Here is a 26,783-nt window from a genome sequence, read left to right on the forward strand (position 1 = left end):
TTTCAAACATCCCTCGACCAAACAGGTCCTTAAGCCTGAGCAGAAGGAATTTTTTTTTTTTATGAAAATGACGCATACCTTATTTCCTGTATTAATTTAAATCAAACTGGAAAAAATGAGACAAATATTATGATAAAATTAACTTTAAATTATGTCATAAACATATTTTTGACATTTAGAATGCCCCCAACAATTTGTTCCACATTAAAAAAATTGAATATACGACTACAGGTTTTAAGTGCTGGGAATAAATATGAAATAGAAGAAGTCCAATAATCAATAAACCAATAGGATAATATAAAAAAATATATGTATAGAATATCCAAAGTGCAGATCGGTGGGGTGTTAGGTAAATTATGTAATTAACTGTAAACCATGACTATGTTTATATCTATCTGTAGCGACGATTGTGAATCTGTGATGCACATACAAATATGTCATTGTTTGAAGCGCCTAGTTTTGTGACGAGATCATAACGGGTTTATTTTATGAAAAATATTAATCTCATGTGATAGAAGATAATAAGTTTTTCTTACACACTTAAAAGATATGGGTATCATTTTAATTTTTTTTCTATATAATGGGACCCACATAAAATTGTGAGTGCAACAGTAGATATCATATCTCCTGTTGCATAAGAAAATATAATCTCTTATTTTATATCAAAGCTCTCCCTCCTTTTTTTTTAAATTTATTTTAAAGTACGAGAACTCTTATTTGAAGAATTGAAATTCAATGTGATGCAAAACAGGATAATAAGCCGTTATAAAATGTAACACTCTGTTTTAGAATTGGTTTATTATCATTACTTTATGATATCAAGTGCAATTACAATCACATTGGTTCAATTAAAAATCTGGATAGATTTTTCTTTTTCTTTTTAAAACTTACTTATTTTCCTTTTGAATAACTCAAATTTAAAATAAACAATCGCGTGACTATAATTATATGATATTGCAGAATAAATGAAACTTAAGCTTAATATCATACTCTTATTTTGTTCAAGTTCAATACTAATTATTAAATTGGAAATTTTATACTTTCTTTATAATTCTCATCTCCGATTTGAGCGCGGTATTAGATTGCTTGTTAATCTCAAACATGAATAAAGAGAAAAACTTATACGAATTGCATATTTTATTCCAAGATTTTAGCCTCCTTATCCAATTCCGTGTTAGCGCAAGCAAGAGACCCACATATATACTTGTCCCGCAAGTAATTGGCCATGAATTTGGCATTCGGGATTTTGGATCCACTTGCCATATTACAAGTCAACACATCTCAGAGCTTTGCTTGCAAGAAAAATATTCCTTCTTATTCAACCGTATAATTAATTTTTTAAAGTTAAAAACAATTTTTTATCTAGTAATAACATTTTGTTACAACCTGGCATGCGTTGGCACATTCACAAATGACATGTATACTTCATGATTTAAAATATATCTTTTGAATTAGAATCTTATGACTTCACCAAATTTTTTTAAAACGAACTATTCTTTATGGATTTGATATTGTAAACTAGTACAACTCTGAGCATAACCTCAAATCTTTTATTCTTTCCTTTTGCCAATAGTATAATCTTGTATTCATCGATAAAGATAAATTGCTTTCATACATCTCAAAGAATTGGAACTACAATTCATTATAAACCATGGCCCTTTCCTTCATACGTCAAAGCTTCCCTTTGACATCTGAAACTGGTCTCCGTGAGACCTATGAGGATGCATTGGCCTTGAATTATAGTCAAGGTAATGAAGGATCATCACCAAAAAAACTGAGCACATAAACATAGGTATTGGCCCAAAAAACCAAAGGAGCAAGTCAAGAGCAAAAAAGAGGGCTCGAAGACCAAGTGACCAAAAATCACCTCCCCTTATGACTGCTATTTCGACACTCCTCACTGGGATAGAACTATCTGGGGTGCCTGGGATTTTTGGGGTGCTTATGAGATAGGTTGCATGAACAAAGTGCCTGCATGCTTGAACAAAGCATGCGAAAGCAAGTAGGAAGCAAATTAATAAGCAAATGTACTTGATGGAAATGGTGGTTGCCCTTGTGTCACCATAGATTAATTGACTTTGGAAGAAAGCATTGGAACTACTGGCAATCCAAGCTCCAATAAGAGAACAAAGAGTCAAAGAGACAGCGGCTAAGGCTGTAGAAGCTTGTGTGTTGTTTTGAAGAACAGTTATAGTTGGGCCAAGTTCCTTTTTTTCAACCTGTTCATTACCAAGAAAAAAATAAATATAATAAATAACTAATTTAAAGGGTTTTTCACTTTTCAATCAAATCAAACAAAAGGAGAAGGATCAAGGATTACTTGCCGCCATAATATTTCTAGCCCAAGCCCTTTTGTCGTTGTTCTCAAATCCCATGACTGTTTTGTGAGGCAAATTGATATATCTGTAAAGGAGAAAAAGGTGATAAGTAAACATGATCAGCAACCCGCTAGGAACCAAGATCAAATCCAGGTACTCTTTACGGAACCCCATATTCTCAAACTCTTCCTTTCTTGGAGTCCCAATTGAGGGGTATAGTGGAGGATTGGGTTTTTATCAAAGCATATTCAGTTTATAAACTTTGGTCAAATAAACTTAGGTGGAATCCATGTTCATCTTTCACATTGTCATTCAATTTACTTGAAGGACCATTGACCTTTCGTAACTTGGCAACCAATTGCACAACTTGATATACTTTCCCACGCTATTTTATTCCGAACCATTGGAATTATTGGATTAGTACAGCTAAAATACTAACCAAAAGAAGAGAAAGTGGCTTTAAAAAGGGGACCAAAAAAAGATGCTTTGAGACGAAGAAACAAGTTTTGTATTCGAAGTTGTTCGAATCCTAATGGGATAAACCGTTGATATGCTGAAGGAGTGCCTGCATAATGGAGGCAATATGTAATATATAATTAAATATATTATTACAAGTTGAGTATAATATTTTATTTTATATTTGAATATTAGTTGCATTAATTCTTAGGCAATAATTTTTTGAACCATTTTTAATTCCAACATAAATAACTTTTTTTTACTTAAATAAATAATGAAATTGTAAAGAACCAATTTAACCTAAAGCCCGTTAAGATTGAAGGGTGAATAATATATAGACCCACCTACTTGTGTTATGAAATTCCACAAGATTTAATTATTTATTAATTAAATGAGACGGTACGAATTCACGAAACGAAGACTTTGATATCATGTCAAAAATCAATTCAACCAAAATGTGAAAATAATTTAAATAGTCAACACAATATCGAACAATAATATGAATAGTTGTTGGAGATACAAAAAAATAAAAAAATAAAAAATAATAATAAAGGTTAGTGTTGCGAAATCGGCAAGTATACCGTTCATTTCAAGTAATAAAATGATAAGTAAGATATCGTCCCACGAGGATTAATGCACCAATGACTAATTTTTAACTATTCCCTTTAAATTGGAAAAGAAAGAAATTCAATTTGATTGTGAAAATATTTGTTGATCGTAATTTAAAACAAAAATTTAAAAACAATAATATTCAAAAGCATTCAAGAATGTCAAGAACCTCAAGAAAATATGAGTGATAAAAATTGTAAAAGAAGATGTAGTCATGATGCACTTCACCTCCGACAATTTATTTACTCAAACAATTCATTATTTTCCTATTAAATAGTTGAACCCTAATGTCTTAGTGATTTCAACCCTTTAACTCAATTAGAATCCTAGTGTCCTAGGATTCCTCTTGAGTTAAGCATTAAACAATTGAATGTAAAAGTCTGCAATCTATGTACGCCTATGTCTAGGTCATGCACGGATTGTTATTCTACCCTTGTCCAGATTAAAACTCCAATATGTCAATTGTGAGCTCTAACCCTCAAAGAGTGATCAATTCTAAAAAGAGTATGGAAGAATTAACACAGGTAGAATAAAGCTAAATAAACTAAATTAATTATAAAAACAATTTAAGAAGTAGAAAGAATTCACACGCTACTAGCGCCAGGTTGGCGCTGATAGCGTGGAAGTGTTGTCTGGAGGCAGTAGCTTCGCACTACTAGCGTGAATCTCGCGCTGATAGCGCGATTGGCAGAAATAGCTGGCGCTGATAGCGCCAGTGCCGCGCTAGTAGCGCGGTGATCAAATCTTGTAATTCTTTGTGCTACTCAATTGAGCTTCTTTCTTGTCCTTTTTCCTGCAAAAATATAAAAAATCAGTGACAAGATATCTGATTATGATTTATCAATTTAATAGTAATTATAGCCCTTTTTATTCAAGATTAATCAAGATTCTTTCTTTTTTTGGCTTAAAATCATATCTATGTGGGAGGCATATCAATTAGCCATGCCAGAACTTTAGAATTATTAGATTTATTTGCAATGTTATTTTTTTGAATAACATATAAATATTAGTTTTGATATGTGAAGTTATAATAGCTAAGACTGCTTCAATTAAGTTTGCTTCAATTTGTTTTAATTGTTATCTGTGAATATATTTTGTGTTATTTATTTACTTGTTTAGTATGAGAAGGGGATTTTTTTTCGTTTAGACGTGGTTGGAAATTGATCTGAATCCACACCTTAGGCTCACCAGTTGGGTTCAATCTCTTAAAGTCCACATCTAGAACCTTCTAGAAGACACCCATGGGAAGCGCTCACCATTGGGATATTGAGGCTGTAGTACGTACTACGTAATTGAGGCTGTAGTACGACTCAATGTAGCCGGAGCAGCATATTTTCGATATATAGAAATTCCAAAGGTGGATACTGCAATACATGAGCTTGAAGGGAACATTGAGGAGAACATGATAACAGAAACTGTTGGACCAGAACAAATAGCTGAGGTTGTGAGCCGCTGGACTGGTATACCAGTGACGAGGCTTGGCCAGAATGAAAAGGAATGGTTGATTGGACTTGGTGACAGATTGCACAACAGAGTTGTAGGACAAGACCAAGCAGTTAATGCTGTTGCTAACGCTGTATTGAGATCAAGAGCCGGTCTAGGTAGACCTCAACAACCAACTGGTTCATTCCTGCTTTTGGGTCCAACTGGTGTTGGTAAAACTGAGCTTGCTAAGGCTCTTGCTGAACAACTCTTTGACGATGAAAATCTGTTGGTGAGAAATTGACATGTCCGAATACATGGAGCAGCACTCTGTTTCACGATTGATTGGAGCACCTCGAGGGTAAGTGGATTGCAAGTGAACTTGTGCTGATTGTTATTTATTTTGGTTGTAAGCATTATATCTCACTCCGTGTATTAAAATTTTCAGGTATGTTGGACATGGGGAAGGTGGTCAGTTAACTGAAGCTGTAAGGCGAAGGCCTTATAATGTGGTACTTTTTGATAAAGTGGAAAAAGCACATACATTTGTGTTGAATACTCTTCTCCAAGTTTTAGATGATGGAATATTAACTGACGGACAAGGCCGTACTGTGGACTTTAGAAACAGTGTCATTATTATGACCTCAAACCTCGGAGCTAAACACCTCCTAAGTGGACTTTCCGGAGAATGTACCATGCAAGTTGCTCGGGATAGCGTAATGCGGGAGGTATCTTTTCAAGGCTTATATTAATATACTATGATAAATGCTTATGTGGCTGTTCAGACTAATAATATATATTTGTATATAATTTACTTAAACAGGTAAGAAGTCATTTTAGGTCAAAATTGTTGAATCGACTTGATGAAATTGTGGTATTTGATCCTCTTTCACATGAGCAATTGAGGAAGGTTGTAGGGTTGCAAATGAAGGATGTTGCTAGTCCTCTTGCTGAGAGAGGGATTGCCATGGTAGTGACAGATGCAGCACTAGACTATATACTTGCTGAGAGCCATGATCCGGTAGGTATCATTATAACATGTTGGTTTGGTACATGATGCAGTAATATGTTAATGGCTTGTACTTAATAACCTTTTGTTGCTTGAAGGTGTATGGTGCTAGACCAATTAGGAGATGGCTTGAGAGGAAGGTGGTGACAGAACTCTATAGAATGCTTGTAAGCGAGGAAATTGATGAGAATTCAACAATGTACATAGATGCTGGGCCCGATGGGAACGAATTGGTCTACCGTGTAGAAAAGAATGGAGGGATTGTTAATCATGCAAATGTGCAGAAGTGAGATATTTTGATTCAGATTCCCAGTGGACCCAAAACTGATGCTGCACGGGCTGTCTAGAAGTAGGGGTGTCAAGACGGGTTGACACGACACAAATACATCAACACTAACACGACACGAATTTTTATTCGTGTCAAAATCTTTAACTCTGACACGACACAATTTTTTTGCGGGTTGAAACGATACGACACGAATAACACGCAAAATAAGGGTCAAAACAGTAATTGACAATTTTTTTTTAAAAAAAGTGGTTCAAAATTAAAATAATAATAAAAAATAGTAATAAAAAAATAAAATTAAAAAAAAATATGGGTCGACACGAACACGAATATCTCAACACGAACATGACACAAATTTTTCACGTGTCATTTTTTTTAACACGAACACGACACAAATTTTTTTACGGGTCAACTCGAACACGAATTTTCGGGTCGTGTCGCGGGTCGACCCATGTGTCATAACCTATATTGACACCCTATCTATCTAGAAGATGAAGATTGAGGAAATTGACGACGAAGATATGGAAGAGTGAATTTTATAATAACTGTAATTACATTTGATGCCCAGAGTGGCTCAAGTTTCAAGTTTTTTTCCTTTTTGTCTGCTATGTGAAATGTGGATTTTTTTGTGATACTGCACGACTCCCGTTTTTTCCTTTTTGGAAATTTTTTGCAAGTGATGTATATAGAAAAAGCGCTCGTGAAATGGGTGTGATTGAAGAATGAATATCCCTCGTGAAATGAGTGTGTAAGAGAAACAATGTATAAAATTATTAATGTTATTTAATAGCTTGAAGTTTTTAGGTAAGATTATTGTTTTAATATTCACAAAAAGAAAATGTCTTCCACAAAGTATGTATTCTTTATGCCCGGGGCAGAAGGAATTTTTATTTATTTATGAAAATGACGCATACCTTGTTTCCTGTATTAATTTAAATCAAACTGGGAAAAATGAGACGAATATTATGATAAAATTAACTTTAAATTAGAGAAACTTCCATCTAAAATTAACTTGGAACTTTCCTGTTTTTCAAGTTTTGTTGACAAAAAATATCTTTATCAATTTTTTTATATTTTTGGGTTAAGTGTCATGAAAAGTGGGCGGGGGGAGAAAAAAAAATTAAAAATGAAAAAGAAGAAGCAAAGAAGTGAAATAAGAGACGCAGAGCTGAACTAATTTCCTGCCTTAGAGATCTCTTGTGGAAGAGGAAGGGAGTCATGGAAAAAGCCCGAGAGCAGAGGATGTACCTGCTGATGAAGATTATCAGTATGAGTCAGAGGAAGAACATTTTGAGATGAAACCTAAAGAGAAACCACTTGGGCCACCGTTGGAGTTAGAGGTTCCACTGCGACCACCTCCAGCTCTTCCACAAAAGGTCTTCCTGTAATTTATATGTTTGTAACATTGTTATTTTGGTGGATGCCTGTGTTTTATATCTTTAACTTACAGTGGCTGGAAAGGCACATGAATACTATTATTCGTTTTCTTAGTTTATGTTATGTCTTTATGATTTAGGTGGCATATGTAGGGTGCCTAAGTGAATGTCTGAATTTTTATATGATAACAAAACCGTATCTTTAGGACATTTTCGTAAGGAGACGTGTTAGAGAAATATAATATAAAATCATTAATGTGATCTTCACCAAACATCTTAAGTTTTGGGTTGAGTTGGCGTATTGTATATGATGATATCTGCATATTGAGAACATATACAATATGCAGTCTAGGATTATGAGAACATGGTCATGGCAGATACAGTTTAATATGCAGTTTCACTTTAGGGGATCAAATCTGCATAATGAAATGACTTTTATATGATGATGTGCATTTTGGAGAGCAAGGGTTGTTTTTGGGGGCGTGAGGGAAAAAGCTACTTCTAACTGGAGATTTGCAGGTTCTTCCAAAGGAAGGGGTGGGAACCTTAGGTGATCTTACTTTCACCGACAATTATAGCTGGATAAGAAGCAGAAAATTCTGGCTTGGTGTTAAAGTGGCTTCTGTATATTGTCATGGGATTCGTATTCGTGAGGGAAAGACTGAAGCTTTTGCTGTTAGAGATCATAGAGGAGAATGTGAGTTTTCTAGCAGTTACCTCTTCATATTATTCCTTTCTGACAGAATAATTTCCATGTTCATCCTCCCTCGGGAGGTGTTGGATCACTAATATTACACTAAAGCATAGATTATGAATCTTGTATTTATTTTCTGGTATAACAGATTTCACAAGAAATTTCACACTAATATTACATAAAGCATAGATTATGAATTTACTTCGGCGTACCTTCTTTTGTATACTAACCCAATGGCATGGTCACCAAATTTACTCTACAATAAAGTCCTAACCCAATTTACCTTCGACATACGTGTCTTTTTATATATTGAGACTTGAAATTATAATAAATCTGGAATGCAACAAAATAATATAATTATTGCTAAAGGGAATATTTGAAATTATAACAAACAGTATGTAATTGTTATATGTATATCTATTTTATTCCAAAAAAAGTGGCAACTGATTGTTTTTGGGATATCCCATGTAAAGATTTTCCTACCAAAGTGAATACAGCTGCATCACCACAGATTAAGTTGAAATAATATCTTACTAGTTAATCCACATATACTTGGTGGTTGTAACATGTTTTTAATATATGCAACATATTTTAATATTTAATTTATTGGTTATATTATTTTTTGCATACATTAAAAACACATTGCATACATTTTATTATGTTTTAATTTTAAAATTTCAAAAACTATAGTTTTTTGTTAAAAAATATATAAAACTTTATAGCTAGACAGGGTTTAAATTTTTTAAAAGAAAATGCATTTAATAATAAAAAAAACTTACACCTATGAGTTTTTTCAATAAGGTAAAGGTTTCACATTGAATATTCTAATAGCTGGGATGGGTGAATTCAAAGCTAATATTTCCAAACTTACACCTATGCATTTAATATTTCCAAGCTAATATCATGCCATATTCTAATAGCTGGGATCGGTGAATTCAAAAAAAGGAAAAAATAATACAAGGTATAATATTCAAATAAACAAATCCATGATAAGTTGCTAAAGTGAGAATCATACAATCAGAAAAAGACAAAAATATATTCAGCAAGTGTTATGTAAAAGTATTGTAACAAACAATTATATAATATTCGGAACCTAGACTAGAATAACGTGCCCTATGACTTGTGATCAAAACAAAATAAGTTGAGAATTGAATCTGCATATCAACTTTGGACAGGCCCACTACCATGTTTCGTTTGGGTTGATAGATAAAGGAAAACTTTCCTTTTAGAAACTTGAAAGGGGAACAGTGCCGCAAGTGTTATAGCTTGGGATTTAAGCCTTTTTCTCTCTTCCCATAATGGTCCCTTTCATGTTTGCTTTTTTTTTAAGCCTTCTTGATCCATGCACCTTCCTCTTTCATGCTTAGAAATTTTTTCTAAAGCTACAACTCTTCCCTCCTCTTTTCCATAGCTATTTTTAACTAACCCTCTGATTACTTTTGTTCAGTATGCGCAGGCAGAATTTGTATCCTTGCAAAGAGAGGGTGACCAAATAAGCCATATAATATTTAGCTGAAAATGTCCCATTTGTTTTTTTGATTTTTTTGTACGATGCAATCTCCACCATCTTTTATCTTGCTATCTATTTACTTTTCTTGGGCAGAGTTCAAATACATATGCCCTTTTTCTTGCTTTTTTCTCAAATACCTTTATTTCTTCCTTATTTGATATGAATCCATTTTTTAGTAAATTTTTGATGCTTCAAGGCTGCTTGGCCATAGACATATCTGACTTATGAATTGTCATTTTCTCCTCTATTTTTTTTAATTCACTTCTCAATTTTTGTTTATTTTTTTTTTACGGGACAAGGAAAAAAAAATGGTGAATAAGTAGGACAAAATATGATGTTTACATAAGCTAATTTCTGACCAAATTTGGATAAGATACATACACCACAATCAAAACATTAATTCTATCAAAAGTAATAAAGGATTCTTTGAGTGCGAGAGAAAAAAAATAACTAGTAACATGATAAGCACCAATTTACAAATTCGAACTTATCATTTCCCGTGGTTATGCAGAAGATCAGAATTTAACATATAATTGCCACAAAATGGGTACACTTTGCTAGTTGTGATTTCTGAAAATTCAGGTAATAAGGTTGACTAAAAAATGATGAATATGCATCTGGCAGTTAGTCTTGCATGCTTATAGTGATAAGCACTATTAAAAAAGTCCAAATTTTTGACGGAAATTTTCGACGGAATTAATTTCGTCGAAATTATTATATAAAATAAATAAAAAAGAAAATAAATTTATGAATTTTTGACGGAATTAGATTTCCGTCGCGAAAATTATTATATAAAATAAATAAAAATAAAATTATATTTATGAATTTTTGACGGAATTTAGCCACGAAGAAAAATTCGACGACTTGAATTCTGTCGAAAAATCCGTCGAAAAATTTATTTTCGACAAAAAAATTCCATAAAAAAAATTGACTTTTCTAGTAGTGAATGACTGCATTAAGGTACTAAAGAAGCGCAGAGAAGCTATTTCAAGCAAAGGAAAAGTAATTATCATAAACATAGTGATCAGGGAGAAGAATGATAAGCACGAATTAACAGAAGCAAAAATCTTTTTTGATGTGTTAATGATGGTTCTGGTCAATGGAAAAGAAAGAGAAGAAAAAGAATGGGAGAAGCTCTTCTTGGAAGCTGGATTCAGTCACACTACAAGATCACACCCATCTTTGGTATGAGGTCACTTATTCAAGTTTATACTTGAATTACTCTAAAAAATCATCTCCGTTCCCAGGAGCAGATACAGTGATTTATGCATTGCTTTTCTGTTGCTTCCCATCATAAAGGATAATAACATTTTGTATCCTAGTTTCTGTTTGATCTTTATGCAAAAACCTTAATCCCGATTGTTACAATTATACTACCTGTTTTTGACGCACAATTCACTGTCTCCATTTTGGATATTCTAATTTATGCTTAAAGCTATGTACATTAAATGTAGCAACAACTGTTCTAATAACTCTACTGTGACAATACTAACTAACATAGATTTAATCATCAATACTTATTATATTCCCCGCTTTTGTTTTTCTTTCTGGGTACAGGGATGTTCTTTTCACATCTCTACTCCTCCTATTTTGCTATATTGCTGATTGTGACAAAAATAAAACGTTATCATTAATGTGGGCCTAAACCATTAGTTACAAGGCATGGAATAACTCGAGGAAAAAAGTCACTTGTTGCCATATGACTGGACGGGGCACGAAACATTAAAAATGACCCAATCTTCCCTTAATCTGTGTCTGCCCGTTTATCACTACTTGAGTACAGTGCCAAGTTAGTATGAGGAATGAGGATGTATGTCAAATATGGAGATTTTTTTGAACAAATCATATAATCCTACGATTTCATTGACCAATAAAGTTATCAAATGAATTGAAATTCTAATTGATACGATCTAAAACGATAGATGGGTTGATATATGCTCTAAAGTTGAAAATATCATATAAAAATATATAAAAAGTCCCTTGGTGAGATGTGGGAGTGTAATGGGCTTGTAGTTATAACTGTTTCTTTTCTCGTTGGGCTATGGCTACAAAAACAATAATTTTAGTTTGAGTGATGTAGCCCATGGTTTGGGAGTTGCTTGTGCACAAAGTTATTGTTTGTTATACAGGAATAGTCAAAATAGGATGAAGTATTAATTTCATCAACAAAAGGAAAATACATAGTTGTGGATAGAGTAAGAGTATTAAAAAAAAAAAAAAGTTTTACGCATCTAAGAAAATAATACAAGGCTTTTAAAAGCAACTTCATATATCTTTTAAAAATATAATAAATATTTAGAAACAAAGAAGTAAATAGAACCGTTGAGTTGTAACTTGTGGACCAACTCATTTGAACCCATTAAAATAGTAGATTGAGTTACTCCAGAATTAATTTAGCAAGATGTCTGACAACTTACAAGGATCAACGACGGTCTCCACATACTAACACGAGATCTTTCAGCGTGCTTTGTCCTCGTTCGCACACACTTCTCAAATTTTTTTTCATGAGGTCACTCATTTCAGAATTGTCCCAAGTCAAACACGCTTAACTATGGAGTTCTTCCGTTCCGAGCTACCGAAAAGTAGATGCATCTCGTTAGTATAGGTAGTACCAATTAATTCTTATAAGTTATTCCCAACTGTACCGTCCCATACCAGCATAGTCTCTGGAATCTCTCTCTTTCGGGTGTTGATTCGATTCATTTATGTACCCCGTCGCTGGAAATCTGTCAGGAGTCGCTCCTTGTCCATGCCCTTTCGCACCGACGATCACTCCCCACCTTCGTAAGCCCCCGCAATGTTACAATCCTAAATTGAAAAAAATTCATAGTACTCCCCTAGTAGATAAAATGGATCAATGGAAGTGTGCCACATCAGTTTTTATTGTCGTGGAAAGAAAAGAAAAAAAAAAAAAACTTACATAGCGTAAACTCTCTTGTTGCACTCAATAGTCAGTAATCCCATTGTACTAAAAGTGCTTTCCCTAAATTGATATGAATAATGGAGTTTTTTGGGGAAAGCTTGATAAAATTATTTATTGTATATTCTGTTGTATTTCGTTGAAAATTTAATAAGTAATTAGCGATTCAACCATTCATAAACCAGTTTGTCTTAGGGCAAGAGGTGATCAGTTGTATATTTTATTATTTTATATTAGATTAAGTGATATTCAGATTTTTTTTTTTGATATATAACTTGGAGGTATTCCCATTCAACATCCTCTGATCACCTTCTCATCGGAGTACGTCCCTGAAGGTTACCCCTCTTTGGAAGAGCGGGTGGTCCACAATTTTCTAAAAATTTGCTTGAGACAGAATTTGAACACTTGACTCGAGCAAACTTTGGGAGCTCAATTGTCAACTTAGCTATCTTTGAGAGTTATTTTATATATTTTTAAATGAATTCATCATTTCATTATTTATTTGAGTAAAAAAAGTTGTTTACGTTGGAATTAAAAATCGTTAAAAATATTATTGTCTATTTCTAAGAATTAATGAAATTAATATTCAAATATAAAATAAAATATTATACTTAACTTGTATTAATATATTTAATTATATATTACATGTTGCCTTCATTAAGCAGGCACTCCTTAAGATATCAACGGTTTATCCCAATCGGATTCGAACAACTTTACAATACAAAACTTGTTTCTTCCTCGCAAAGCATTTTTTTTTGGTCCATTTTCTCTTCTTTTGGTTAGTGTTTTAGCTGTCCTAATTAATAATTCCAATGGTTCTGAATAAAATAGCGTGGGAAAGTATAGCAAGTTGTGCAATTGGTTGCCAAGTTACGAAAGGTCAATGGTCCTTCAAGTAAATTAAATGACAATGTGAAAGATGAACATGGATTCCACCTAAATTTATTTGACCAAAGTTTACAAACTGAATATGCTTTGATAAAAACCCAATCCTCCACCATACCCCTCAATTGGGGGCTCCTAGAAAGGAAGAGTGTGAGAATATGGTGTTCAATAAAGAGTACCTGGATTTGATCTTGGTTCATGCAACCTATCTCATAAGCACCCGAGCTAGTTCTATTATCCTAGTGAGTAGTGTGGAAATAGCAGTCATGAAGGGAGGTGACTTTTGGTCACTTGTGTCAGGTGGGTCAAGGTGAAGTTGATGACGGGGGATCACCACCAATTAGTTAAGTTACTTTAAGTACATCAGGTGAGTCTGACACCATATCTCAACCCAAAATTTTAAGGCATTAGGTTCATGGATCCTTTCACTTATATACTCTTCACTTAGCCTATTACCAACCAATGTGAGATTTATCACACTTAAATATCCCAACAACTTGGTCTTCGAGCCCTCTTTTTTGCTCTTGACTTGCTCCTTTAGTTTTTTGGGCCAATACCCATGTTTATTTGCTCAGTTTTTTTGGTGATGATACTTCATTATCTTGAGACTATAATTCAAGGCAATTGCATTCTCATAGGTATCAGGGAGACCAGTTTCAGATGTCAAGAGGGGCTTTAACTTACGAAGGAAAGGGCCATAGTTTATAATGAATTGAAGTACCAATTCTTTGAGATGTATGAAAGCAAATGATCTTCTCCATGAATACAAGATTATACTATTCGCAAAAGGAAAGAATAAAAGATTGAGGTTATTTTCAGAGATATACTAGTTTACAATATCAAATCCATAAAGAATAGTTCTAGATCACGTTTTATAATTTTTTTGGGGAAATCATAAGATTCTAATTAAAAAGATAAATATTTTGTTAGAAAGTATGCATGTCATTTGTGAATATGCCAACGAATGCTAGGTTGTAACAAGATGAGTTGGTGGGCTTGTTTAAATTGTTATCCGACCATGGCAAAGGTTTGGGTCATAAAATTATGGGTTTTATAATTCTCGAGTTACATGAGAATTAAAATCTTATGTCGTAAAAACAGAAAATATATGGGATTCATATGTTAAAAAAAGTTATGTGGAGATTGACGTCAACACAGAAATCGAAGAGTATGTATGAAGATTTCAATTCTCATATTGAATGAGAATTATAAAACTTTAAAATTATTATATTTAAGCTAAGGGTTAAATATTTGGGAAGCGAGTTATGTGTAAAGAGTAGATTGATGAAACTAAAAAAAAATCGATTAATAAACGATGCAACATACGGTAAGTGATAAAAATCTCCGCACTTTTGAGTCATAAAAAAATTAGGCTCAATCAAATAAATAGAGACTATTTAAAAAAATGTTATTACTTAATTATTATCCTTTATAAAAAATATGTGAATATTCTTGTTTTTTATTTAAAAAATTAATTACACGATTGAATAATAAGGAATGTTTTTCTTACAAGACCATTCAGAGCTCCCCATGAAAAGAGCTTTGTTACCATATTGTAACGATCTGAATCAACAAACTCTAAAATAAACGAGAAGACAAAAGACAATCTGTATTTATTTCCTCAATCAACAGTATTAATATCAATTACAAGTAAACATCCCGACTTTATTACATCATAAATCTTCCAAACACATAGTACAAAATAAAGAAATGTAACAATCGTGAATAAGGTTTTTGCATAAAGATCAAACAGAAACTAGGATACAAAATGTTCTTATCCTTTGATGGGAAGCAACAGACAAGCAAAGCATAAATCACTGCATCTGCTCCTGAGAACAGAGGTTATTTTTTTAGAGTAATTCAAGGATAAACTTCAATAAGTGACCTCATCCCAAAGATGGGTGTGATCTTGTAGTGACTGAATCCAGCTTCCAAGAAGAGCTTCTCCCATTCTTTTTCTTCTCTTTCTCTTCCATTGACCACAACCATCATTAACACATCAAAAAAGAGTTTTGCTTCTTTTAATTCGTGCTCATCATTCTTCTCCCTGATCACTATGTCTATGATAATTACTTTTCCTTCTTTGTCTTTGCTTGAAATAGCTTCTCTGCACTTCTTTAGTACCTTAATGCAGTCCTCATCACTATAAGCATGCAAGACTAACTGCCAAGATGCATATTCATCAATTTTCAGTCAACCTTATTACCTGAAGTTTCAGAAATCACAACTAGCAAAGTATACAAACAAACTATCCTAGCTATTCTGTATGCAAATTAATAAAGCTTTAAATCCAACTAAACCTTAATGCAACAAAAAGTTTTGCAAAGATGAACAATTTGAATACCTTAAGAAGAATGGCATCTGCTGAAGGAATAGACTGAAACATGTCACCTCCAACAAACTTCAAATTGCTGCTATCTGGCAAATTTTCAACCACATGTGGAAGCTCTAACACTGTGCAATGAAAATTAGGAAATGACTCAGAAACCATCCTAGCTACTGCTCCTGTACCACCACCCACATCAACCAATGAGTTCAATCCCTCAAAAACAGATTTGCAATCTTTGATTACCAAATTCATCATCCCGGAATCACTAACCATGGCTTCATTGAAGAGCATGTTAAAGTCTTGGTTTTGGCTTAAATAGTCCCAAAAACTGGTGCCATATGCAGTGTGAAAGGGTGTGAGCTCATTTGTGTGAAACCACTCTCCCAAGAACTCTGATGAGTGAACTAGAGACGGATGAAACATTGCCCTTACAAAAGGAGACAAGGTTGGGACACTGTCTTTGAGGAGAAGCCTTGAGGAAGGTGTGAGATCATACCCCACTTCTTCCTTCTCATCATCATCATCTTTTGCAACCTTGGTTGTAGCAAAGAAGCCAGCATGCACCAGCAAGCGCATAAGCCTATATACATAACCAGATTTGGAAGGGTCGATGTGAAGTGCCAAGACCAATTCAGGGATAGTAATGGGTTGGCCATGGTTGTGGATTATGTCAGGTATTCCCAAATGAACTGCACTTTTGAGGCACATTGAACCAATGAAACTGTAGGTATATCTATACAAATGGGACTGAGCCTGAAACAACTCTTCAGCTCCATGCCCTTGGTTGATATCCATTTTTTGCATTACCCTATGCTTCTGATCAATTATCTTGCTTTTTATGACAAACAAACCGCAACTGAAATCTAAGATCGGAGATAGTGGTTAGTACTATTACTATTGCTCTTTAAATATCTATTTTTTTTTGGACTCTACCAGCATTCGTACAAGGACCCTTATGGTGTTGTCCTCCAACAAGCAACAACTACCATATTGACCATGAATGCTAGTCTCTTTAAATATCTCTTATCCTTAATTCTGAGGTGATGCTTTCACGTGTCTTGTATAGTTGACCGGCATCGTTTTTCTTCTATACTTTTCAAAACTGATGTTCTATCATTGAATACATTTCATTTTAGTAAGGGGAATGTGTTTATCTTACTCGACGTATAAAAAAATAGATGAGACAATATTTCCTTCATAATAAACATACAAAAATAAAAACAAAGTCTGGGATCATTTAATCACATCACTCGAAAAGTCGAACCAATCAAAGTAAATATGAATTTGATTACGTAGTCAACTTGATTTTGGTTTAGTTTAAACATCTTATCTCCGTATTGTTTGAATATTATATTTTGATTTTTTTTTTCAACTCAATTAAATTTAAATAAATCCAATCACCTAGTTTTTTATGTTTCTAAAAACTATTTTAATAGCACCACTTCCAAGATAGCAATAGAAGACGACAAATTTTTATTCACCAACAAAAAAAAAAAGACACGATTTTGTGCGGTCATTAGATTGCAAATTACTAGGTTTGAAGAAGAAAAAAACTCAACTATTTCAAGTTCTACTACTGGCATGAAATCTTTAGTGAACAACAGCACTTCTATTTTATTTGTTCCGCCATTTATGAATTGAACAAAACCGTGGGTGTGCGTTTAGTTAATGGGAATGACGAAGGCATGGGAATTTTAGGTCTTTGCTTAAAGTAAAAATCAGATTACCACTGATTACGTTAGACTATTTTGTTTTATTAAGAGGCTATAAACTTGATGTAACTTAAAGCGGAAGGGTTTTTTTTTTAACATGGAGACAAACTATTGACTTTATTTATAATAAAAATGTAATTTAAATCATATCATTTAATTATCATAATTGAAAAGTCATTCAAGATATATTAATTTATTTCAGCCTCAAATATATTATCTTTTAACCACCATGAGTTGTGCAGTCAGAAAATTTTGTAAAAGAAAACCAAATTATAATGTATATTCTTTTTTAAAATTAGAATTATCTAACTACATGATCCAAAAAATAAAATAAAATAATAAAGACGATTACAACTAAAGGCTTCTATAAATTTTGAGAAGGGGGACAAAAACTAATTATATGACTAAAAAAAATTAAAAATAATTCTCAAATCTAAAGGCTTATATAAAATTAAGGGGACAGTTATCCTCTAACCTCTTTTTTGGAGTTACCAATCCTAATTACTTCTTTGAGGCGAGTTGGCTCCCTCCGATATCCCCACGAGCTTCGACTCTTTGAGCCGGCTATGAGATTAATCCGGAGTGCGGGGGAGCAGTGATGGCTAAAGGTTCAGCCCCCTCCCCAAGAATGCATTCAGCAGGAATCGAACACATGTCGAACCCCACTAACTCAGCGCCAAATTACCAACTGAGCTGCATCCATTGGGTTCTAACCTCTTTCTCTCGCTCCAATATTACATGACATATGTATATTCAATTTTAGTTAAAAAATAATAATGAATAAATATATAGAAATGAATTAATACTATTTTTATTTTCATCAAATAAAGCTTCACTACTTGAAGTGATATGAGTTTAGAGATAATAATTAATTATTGATGCACTTACGGTTGGCCCATTGCGCGTGGCCTAACTTTTGATGCAAGAAATCCAGAGTCAATCAAAATTGTGGCCCAACTTAATAGTTATACGATAATTATCCATCATTTAGTACCGGATAATTATCCCAACTTAGGGGATGTATTGGATTGAGATTTCAAATGATTTTAATGGATTGAAAAAAAGTCACGTGGAATTCGATTAGGATTTTAAAGAATTATTTTAGAATCCGTCTAAATCCATTAGTATTCAATCAGGATTTTAAACAATGGAATCACAATCTCATGGTATTCAAAAATCCGACGATTTTAATAGATTTTCTATTGTGTTGATTTCGTGAAACTTTTTAGTGAAAAATATAAATAGGATGTCTCTCTCACAATCTCACCCTAACTCCTAGGATTTCTTGAGATTCTTCTATTGTAGTGTTTTCTTCTTCTTTTGGTAGGTTGACTGCTCGAAATTGGGTTCCGCCACGGGAGCTTCGTCAGAACTAAAAAAAAAAAAAAGAGTATATTTTTGAGCGATTTCCATCACAAAATAACCCAGAAACAACAAACCAACGAGATTTTAATATAATCTATCTAGAAAATAACATATTTTTGAGCCATTTTTGAAATTTTTTGGAAGTTTAAAAAGTGATTTTTCAAGCTATGGGTCACGAAACAGTGAAAAAATAACAGGAAAACTAAAACACTCAAACCAATTTTCATTTTATTAATGAAACAATGTCAATTTAAAGGAAAATTGAAACTTTCATAATATGAACCCTATATTTTGTAACAATACATTACTTGAACGAAACTCCTTCACCATAGGAAATAATTTCAAACAATTTTTGTGTCAATAGATAACTAAAAGCTTGTTTCTCAAAAGCCCCAAAGCAATTCAAGGTTTCAATGTATCGATTGAAAAAAATTTGATTTTTTTTCTAAACTTTCATGTAATTAAACCAAAAATTTCAGATTCGAAATTTTCTTAAAATATTCAATGAAAATATGCATATCATATATGGTTAGAAAACTCTCATTACGTAAAACAAAAACCCCAAGATTTTCAAGATCAATTACAAAAAATTTCAAACGAAATTTTATCATGAACTTTAGGTTCTATATGCAAATTTAAAATTACTTTTAGAATTAAAAAAAATTGGGTCTTATAATCATATATGCATAGCTCTGATAGTAAATGAAGAAGATAATTTTCAACCCATTAGATATTTGAAAAACTGTTGTTTAGTAATTTTGAATGTTTGTTGAAATTTATATTATGTTTTACTGATTGATAAAATTATATTAAGTTTTACTTTTTTTTTATTAATTTCATTGCATTTCTTTGTTATTTTTTATGGGAAGATTATGCTTATAACCTATTTTTGTTTACAACTTTTTATAACCATATCTTAACCGTTGATTTTCGTTAATAAACGGTTATTATTTTCGCAAATCAAACTCATTAATTAATATTTAATTTGCAATGAATGATAACCATTGATTGACAGAAATCAACAGTTAAGATATAGTTGTAAAATGTTGTAAACAAAAATAGGTTGTAAATATAACATTTTTCTTTTTTATTGACTCCTGCAATTTTGAATGTTAAAAATTCATATGATTTTTTAAAATCTTATAAATCTATATTGTCCTTTCAAATCTTATAAATTCTATTAAAATCCTTTAAAATCCAATCTTATGAAATCTTGATTGTAAAAAAAGTTTTTTAAAAAAGTCTTTAAAGTCTCTCCAATTTTAAATAGTCTTTTAAAATCTATAAGATTTTTTAGCTCAATTTTTTTTTTAAAAAAAATTCTAATCCAATACACCCCTTAATATTTATTCGATTTATAATGATTATCAATCTTACGATAAAAATTCATTTTATGATAATAATACAGTTTATGATAAATCTGATGGAGAATATAAAAATGTAATAAAGAAAGAATTATCAATTGAGTTTTATCTATAGAGATTGATAACAATGAAGATGGAAAAAAATTGAGGATGAATCTTTTTATAACATGGGATACTGATGCACTTACAGTTAATCCATTGCACATGTAATTTGAAATATAACAAATTAAGATCAAATTCAACCCCAGATGAAGCACCATATATGGTTATGATTTGTTTGGAAAGATACACATTTGACAAGATTTCAGATATAAGATTTGAGACGTGTTTTGAATGATTTAATTTTAATTATTTATTTATTTTTAAAAGTTAATCACTTTTATATTTATTTTAGGAGTTTTCCTTATTTTTAGGATTTTAGATTTTAAATTTTGGATCAATTGTAATTGTCTATAAAAGTTGCTTATAATCCTTATCGTAAGAGTTGAATTTTATTATTTTGTTAATGAAAATTGAGAATCAGAGGGTCATTTTTTTGTAAAAATCCTAACTTTTTATTTTAGGCCCACTATTTTTTATGCGCTTTCGACATCAATTATTTTATACAATTTTCCCATATTAAAGTAATTTAAATTTTATTGGAAATGCATTTAAATACATTACCCAATTAGATCGTTAGTTAGAATTTTGTTATTATAAGGGTTTTCAAAATAGGATTTTTTTAAGTGAATAAATAAGAATTATTGATGATTAAATTATTTAATAAGTAAAAATTACTAGACATTATAGTTTCAATTAAATGTAAACATAGCATGACTTGCTGAATGCGTAAGTAGCGTTTTTCCTAAGCCCTGCTCCATTGTATGTCTGCAGCCGTCCAAACAGACGGGAAACCGAAACCACGCAAAAGCCAACGCAAGGTAACAAGGGCACGAGGAAATTATTTTTGAATACTAAAGAAAATATAATTAATACTGAAATGGTTCGAAAGTGAATTTGGTAGAAAAGTTAAAAAAAAATTGTTTGGTTGGATAAAATTTTACTAGAAAAATTAAATTAAATTATGTGAGTCTTTGTTTGATTGAAAGTAAAATAATAATGAAAAAATTAGTTGAAAGGACTAAATTAACCCTTGTACTTAAATGGGTGGAAATGACTAAACTAATCACAAGAGGGTAAATATGTAAGATTTTTGGTTCACCTCTTTTCATTTCCCTAATTTTCTTGAAATACTACCTCTCAAATGGTAAACTTCAACATAGAAACATCTCCCCTTTTTGTATGCAATTTACAATGGATGGGAAAAACATTTTGGTGGGCAAGTTTTTGTTTTCCTTCTACCAAACATTGACAACATAAAATGTTAATATAAGATAGACGGGGATCCAAAAATAAAACCTGAACCAAACACTACGAGGAGCCAATCGCTGCTTGAAGTTGAATATTTTAATTTAAAAAATAAAATAAAAAAATTGCAATGTTTATTTTATTTTTATTTTATTTTTAATTTTAATTTTAATCTAAATCTCCATTAAGGATTCGTATTGAATTTGTTCTCTCAACGACTTCAACAACTTCTTCTTCTTCTTCTTCTTCTTCATCAAGAAAGCCATTTGGTGTTGGTTAAGGAAGCATTGAGCATTTGATCTGATTAGATAACAGTTAGGCAAAAGCATGGTGCTGCCGCTTTTAAAGCTTGGGACGCTGTTGGTGAAAACCCTCAGCAAACCAGTTGCGAGTAGGTTGAAGCAGCAAGCTGCTATTCACCCCAGGTTCCGCCAACTCATCATTAATATGGCTCAGGTAGGTACCTATTACTACCTTCTCACTCATTGCTATCTATCACCTTCATTTGCTTCTAAGGGTTCAAACTGATTTTCATTCATTGACTTGGATTTGTGTTCCATTACATTCCATTTATCAAATATATTGATATTTAAGAAGGAAGGAAGTAAAAGAATTAAAGAATTCATGAATAACACATGAAATGTCTGTATGTTTTTTGTTTTTTGTTTTAGGGTTTTTTCTGTTTTAATACGGAAATGATTTATGAATCTTGTATTGTTATTAAAAACTTGATCACCACAGAGCGGTTTAATTTTTGCTTCAATGGTTTATTACATAGCATCTTAGTCCTTGATGATGCCTTACTGGCTTGTATTAAGCATTATGCTTCTGCATTCCCTATGGCAAATTCTGTTTTAAATGGTACATTCTGTTATCTTCTTTTTGATTTAGGTTTAGAGATCAATCATTTTAAGTACTAGCTGTCTGTTCTTATGCAGTTTGGACTTTGACTTTGGATGTGAAGATATGAGAAACTCTAATATTCTTTTTCTTTTTTAAATTTTTTTTTGGAAACAGTTTAATCATCAAGTCACAACAAAGATGCAAAGGCGCATCTATGGCCATGCAACGGATGTTGAGATTCGCCCTTTGAATGAGGAAAAAGCAGTTCAAGCTGCTGTAGACCTTATTGGAGAACTCTTTGTCTTCTCGGTAATATGGATTTAGATGTGCAATTTGCTAAAGCTGTTTTACTTTTACTTATGGGTTATTATTATTGAAGACATGGATTTCATGTGGGAAATTATTACAGTTCACTTACAGCAGTTAACTTTAGTGGTGGAATCTACTGTATGCTGCATGGTGATATAGAATTTTGCTAAGAATTGAATGCAATATATAAAAGTTATTATATGAAATGGGACTCAGTTAACAAATCTGTGTCTGGCTAATTCCAAATGTCAAGCGTAATCACCGTGAAATTTGAAATTCTCACAATCTTGTTTAAGCTAAAATTACATCGAATGGAAAAGGTTTGCTGTTTTCCCTGTCTGTGCTTTTGAGTTTTGAGGTATAAACCTTGTCAGTAATTATTGAAATTTTGAAACTTGGGCAATAAGCTTTAGTACTAAAGTGTCAGCTTTTATTTCCTAGAAGTGTTTGAGTAGGTACCATGGTTGTTTAACTCGAGTTAACTCTTAAACTCTTATGAGTTTATGATCGCAGGAAACAAAAACAAGTTAACTCATATGCAAACAACTCATTCAATTTTAAGATAACTTTGAGAAAATTGGTAACTCTCGACTCTACTGGCATGTTTATGAGCATGAATTTACACATGGTTTCTCCCTGAAAACACAGTTTTTTGTCAATTTTGTTTGTGATTGGATTGGAGTTGAGTTGCCTCTGTATTGCATATGTATTGAGTTCATGAATCTTATTTATGTTTTCATTACTATTTTTTTCTGTTTTTTCAATACGAAACAATTTTAAGTACGGCACCAAGTATAATATAAATTGTTGGGTCAAGTATCAGGCTACGTTTTCACTTTATTTCTTTCATTGGCTTTGTTATAAAGTTGGCATGTTCAATATTAATTATGAATGTGCTATTTAATTATGTTTGGTTACTAATATGTTCTTTTAATAGTATTTTTAAAGCACATAAACTCATACAAGTTTACAAGTTGACTTTAGTGGGGCTCCTCCAGTTGATCTAAACTCTCAAGTTTGACAGTAGGTACTATGATCTTACTAGGTTTGGGTGACTTCGAGTTGATTAAAACACCCAATCATGCTGTGCAGAAAGCTATCCTAATAATTGACACATGTAGTCAAGTTTCAATTAAGTGGTACTTTATAGTCAGTTGTTGGATCAGATTGAGTTCTGTGTATTAAATATTAGCATAAATGTTTTAGAAAGTCTGTATATAAGTAGATGAACTAATGCTAAAGAATGGCAGAAAATTACAGTTATCTTGCCAAACATAGTGTGTGTCCAGAAGGGTTGTAGGAAGTATTCAAAGAGAAGACGGCAAAGACAGAGGAAGAAGAAGAAAAAAAAATGTATAGAAACGGGAAATTGATAGCTCAAATATTTCTTTATAGTAAATTGAGTGAATAATTTTTTACAAAGTGAGATAACAAAATGCTTACGATATAAGGCCCAAAAGAATTGCTTTTGAGTTGTGATCTTTGAAGCCAAGGGTTTCCGTCTTAGTTTAAATAACATTTTTGGAGAATTTACCTTTATGAGAACAGTATTTTCATTAAAGGAAAGATAAAGCTTTTTAAGGATAGAAAACCCTTGGGAGTTGGGACTTGGTACTAGCTAGTTTAAGTACCGCCACCTCCCACCCCCAACCACCCCCGAAAACATAAAAAGAGACCCTGTTGGGAATTTATTAACCCTCAGACACAGGACATGAGAATATAATCATTTTTACATGTTTGTACCAAAATAATTTGTGTGCATACCCACATGCCTTGTCCTTAATAATTGTTTGCTTCTGTGCCAATGTGCTATTTTCATAGGTGGCGGGAGTTCTCTTAATCTTTGAGGTACAAAGAAGTGCTAGATCTGAAGCAAGAAAGGAGGAGCTACGAAAGCAAGAGCTGGAGGTAATTTCAAAATTATCATCTAGTATTCTGGTATACATATATCTGAGATCATGTGTTTCCTTTATTCCTGATTTGTCAAGCTTTCTTTCTCATTCAATTTTTATTTCTTTTTATTTTTCTGTCCTTGTTTTCAAAATTGCTCTATTATTTAGTTTATATATTATTTCCCCTTAATTTTAATTATCTTATCTTGCATCCTAAGTACCATGCCAAACATATCCGCCCTTATTAAATTGAAGTACACTCTTCATGGTAACTTAATTTACTCCCCCTTAAAAAATGAAAAATGTCCTTCTTGACTTTTTTTATAAAAAAATTAAAGTTCAATTTCTTTTAAATTAATTATGCATGTCTTATTTTTAATTTAAACTTTTTTTAATCTATACTTTTTGGATTCTACCTAAATTAATTATGAATATCTCCCTCATTATTTTAAATATTTTTTCTCCTTAATATTTTTCTTTTTCAATTTTCTTTTTTTTATAGATTTTATCCGAATTTAAAATTACCTGCATTCGTATGATACTTGCTAATTACATATATCATCTACTGCTTATTTTCTGATGTTATACAAATACCTTTTCATTCTGTAATATTATAGTTCTTTGCTTAATCTTGGTTCTCAATATGTTCATGATTTTGAAAACAAGGACCGAAAGAAATAAACAACTAAAATTGAAGGAGAAAGAAAACTTGACAAATTTGAAACTGAAGGAAACACACAATGTCATATATATTTTTGTACTAGACATTTTTTTTACTAGAACAACTTGACCAAATTGTATAGATGATTAATTTTGTTTAGTAATACTGCTATTATTGAAGGATTATTACTCCTTTATGCTGAAGATAAATAAACAACAAACTTCTGCAATTTCAAACTTAACTATTTATAACTTTACTTGTATGGCCTAGGTAGAAGCAGTGGAATTGTTTGCCTCTTATCATTTCGTGAATTAAAAGTAATTTCTAGAACGACTGAACAGAGGTTATGATGCATAGGGCCTCATGTTTGAAGATATCAGAATACAGGATTACTAACGTTTTCAGCCTTTGATAAATTCAATCCCTATATTTTCCAGTTGGTGCCATCAATTCCTAATTGCATTATTGTTGCCCATAGGTTGCATAATGCTTTGTGATGTATTTTATTTTAAAATTCTGTTAGGGATGGTTAAATTGACAGTCATGCTGAATTTGAGAATGAAAACAGAAATCTATAAGTGGCTAGTGCTAGACCTCTCGTGAAAAAGCTGCGGTAGGACAGTATTAATGTGCTTTGTGTTGAAGTTGATACTGTTACAAGTCTGGGTTGGCATGTTTGAGGGTTAAGATTTAAGGCCAGGCGGTTTTATTTTAGCTATCTAAGCATTACTGTTAAAGGAAAAGTGGGTTGTTAATAATTCATGGCACTTTGTCCTCTTTCTCCTTCTAGAATATAAAACCTCAACAGAATGTGAGAGAAGTTATCTCTTAGTCAAGGTTTCATATTACATCATTTTCCGACCATTGTTCATTCTTCTTTAGGCTGTTAAGCAAAAAAATGAGGACTTGGCAAAAGAGGTAGAACTTTTTAAGCAGAGACTTCAAGAACTGGAACAACTGGCCAGGGGACGAGGACTCACTGGCATTCTAAATTTCGGACTCGGTAATACAGAAAATGGAAAGACAGGGAAAACTGCTTGACCTGATGAAGAGGATAATTATGCACCACATTTTTTCATCTATCAATTTCTCTATTTGTATTAAGGATATCTCGTTGATGAGAGATTCCTAGGTTGTGTGGGATGGATATTGACGGACATCACAAACACAACTGTGCAGCACAAGTGGGTGAGTGACATTACAATTTTTTGTGTAGTTAGCTTATTCATGACCGATTCGCAGGATTAAAAATTTTGTAATATCTATGGATAGAATAAAGCAAAATTTATAACAATATCCTTTGTGGTGTACATTGTTTTGAGTGCAATAAAGTTGAGATCATAATGGGATAGGGGTTACTGGTCCTTTTCTCTTTTTTGTTACGTGGACAATATTTTGTAATTTGGTTTAACGAGTAACAAATTTTTTTGAGACTTATGCTGTTCCTTAAGTTCTCTTTGTCCAAAATCAAACTGA

The 26,783-nt window shown here is 32.3% G+C and overlaps 3 protein-coding genes and 1 pseudogene across 3 annotated transcripts; 2 read left to right on the top strand and 2 right to left on the bottom strand.

Annotated features, from left to right (window-relative positions):
- Positions 1-1,664: 1,664 nt before the first annotated feature.
- LOC133287862 (uncharacterized) lies at positions 1,665-2,492 on the bottom strand. Its single transcript, XM_061485538.1, has 2 exons — positions 2,325-2,492; positions 1,665-2,219 (listed from the first exon to the last, which is right to left on the bottom strand). The coding sequence occupies exons 1-2, from the start codon at positions 2,490-2,492 to the stop codon at positions 1,665-1,667; spliced, it is 723 nt and encodes a 240-aa protein (XP_061341522.1).
- A 398-nt stretch (positions 2,493-2,890) lies between these two features.
- Positions 2,891-6,161, top strand: LOC133287863 (chaperone protein ClpB1-like; annotated as a pseudogene).
- An 8,998-nt stretch (positions 6,162-15,159) lies between these two features.
- On the bottom strand, positions 15,160-16,609 carry LOC133287916 (trans-resveratrol di-O-methyltransferase-like). Its single transcript, XM_061485620.1, has 2 exons — positions 15,830-16,609; positions 15,160-15,648 (listed from the first exon to the last, which is right to left on the bottom strand). Exons 1-2 carry the CDS (start codon positions 16,607-16,609, stop codon positions 15,346-15,348), a joined length of 1,083 nt encoding a protein of 360 aa, XP_061341604.1. The 3' UTR covers positions 15,160-15,345.
- Positions 16,610-21,863: 5,254 nt separating this feature from the next.
- Positions 21,864-26,678, top strand: LOC133287911 (OPA3-like protein). Its single transcript, XM_061485613.1, has 4 exons — positions 21,864-22,058; positions 22,620-22,754; positions 24,576-24,662; positions 26,190-26,678. Exons 1-4 carry the CDS (start codon positions 21,930-21,932, stop codon positions 26,346-26,348), a joined length of 510 nt encoding a protein of 169 aa, XP_061341597.1. The 5' UTR covers positions 21,864-21,929; the 3' UTR covers positions 26,349-26,678.
- Positions 26,679-26,783: the final 105 nt, after the last annotated feature.

The sequence above is a fragment of the Gastrolobium bilobum genome, unplaced genomic scaffold (genome assembly GCF_033153095.1).
Source record: "Gastrolobium bilobum isolate Gb01-03AN ecotype WA unplaced genomic scaffold, APGP_CSIRO_Gbil_v1 utg12072, whole genome shotgun sequence".
NCBI classification, from domain to species: domain Eukaryota; kingdom Viridiplantae; phylum Streptophyta; class Magnoliopsida; order Fabales; family Fabaceae; genus Gastrolobium; species Gastrolobium bilobum.

Excerpts from the sequence above, each read along its gene's own strand:
- LOC133287862 (XM_061485538.1), bottom strand. The coding sequence starts at position 2,492 with ATGGGGTTCCGTAAAGAGTACCTGGATTTGATCTTGGTTCCTAGCGGG. Across the intron at positions 2,220-2,324 it reads GGGCTAGAAATATTATGGCG|GTTGAAAAAAAGGAACTTGG; the intron begins GCAAGTAATCCT and ends GGTAATGAACAG.
- LOC133287916 (XM_061485620.1), bottom strand. The coding sequence starts at position 16,609 with ATGGATATCAACCAAGGGCATGGAGCTGAAGAGTTGTTTCAGGCTCAG. Across the intron at positions 15,649-15,829 it reads CAGATGCCATTCTTCTTAAG|TTAGTCTTGCATGCTTATAG; the intron begins GTATTCAAATTG and ends GCATCTTGGCAG.
- LOC133287911 (XM_061485613.1), top strand. The coding sequence starts at position 21,930 with ATGGTGCTGCCGCTTTTAAAGCTTGGGACGCTGTTGGTGAAAACCCTC. Across the intron at positions 22,059-22,619 it reads TCATCATTAATATGGCTCAG|TTTAATCATCAAGTCACAAC; the intron begins GTAGGTACCTAT and ends TTTTGGAAACAG. Across the intron at positions 22,755-24,575 it reads GAGAACTCTTTGTCTTCTCG|GTGGCGGGAGTTCTCTTAAT; the intron begins GTAATATGGATT and ends CTATTTTCATAG.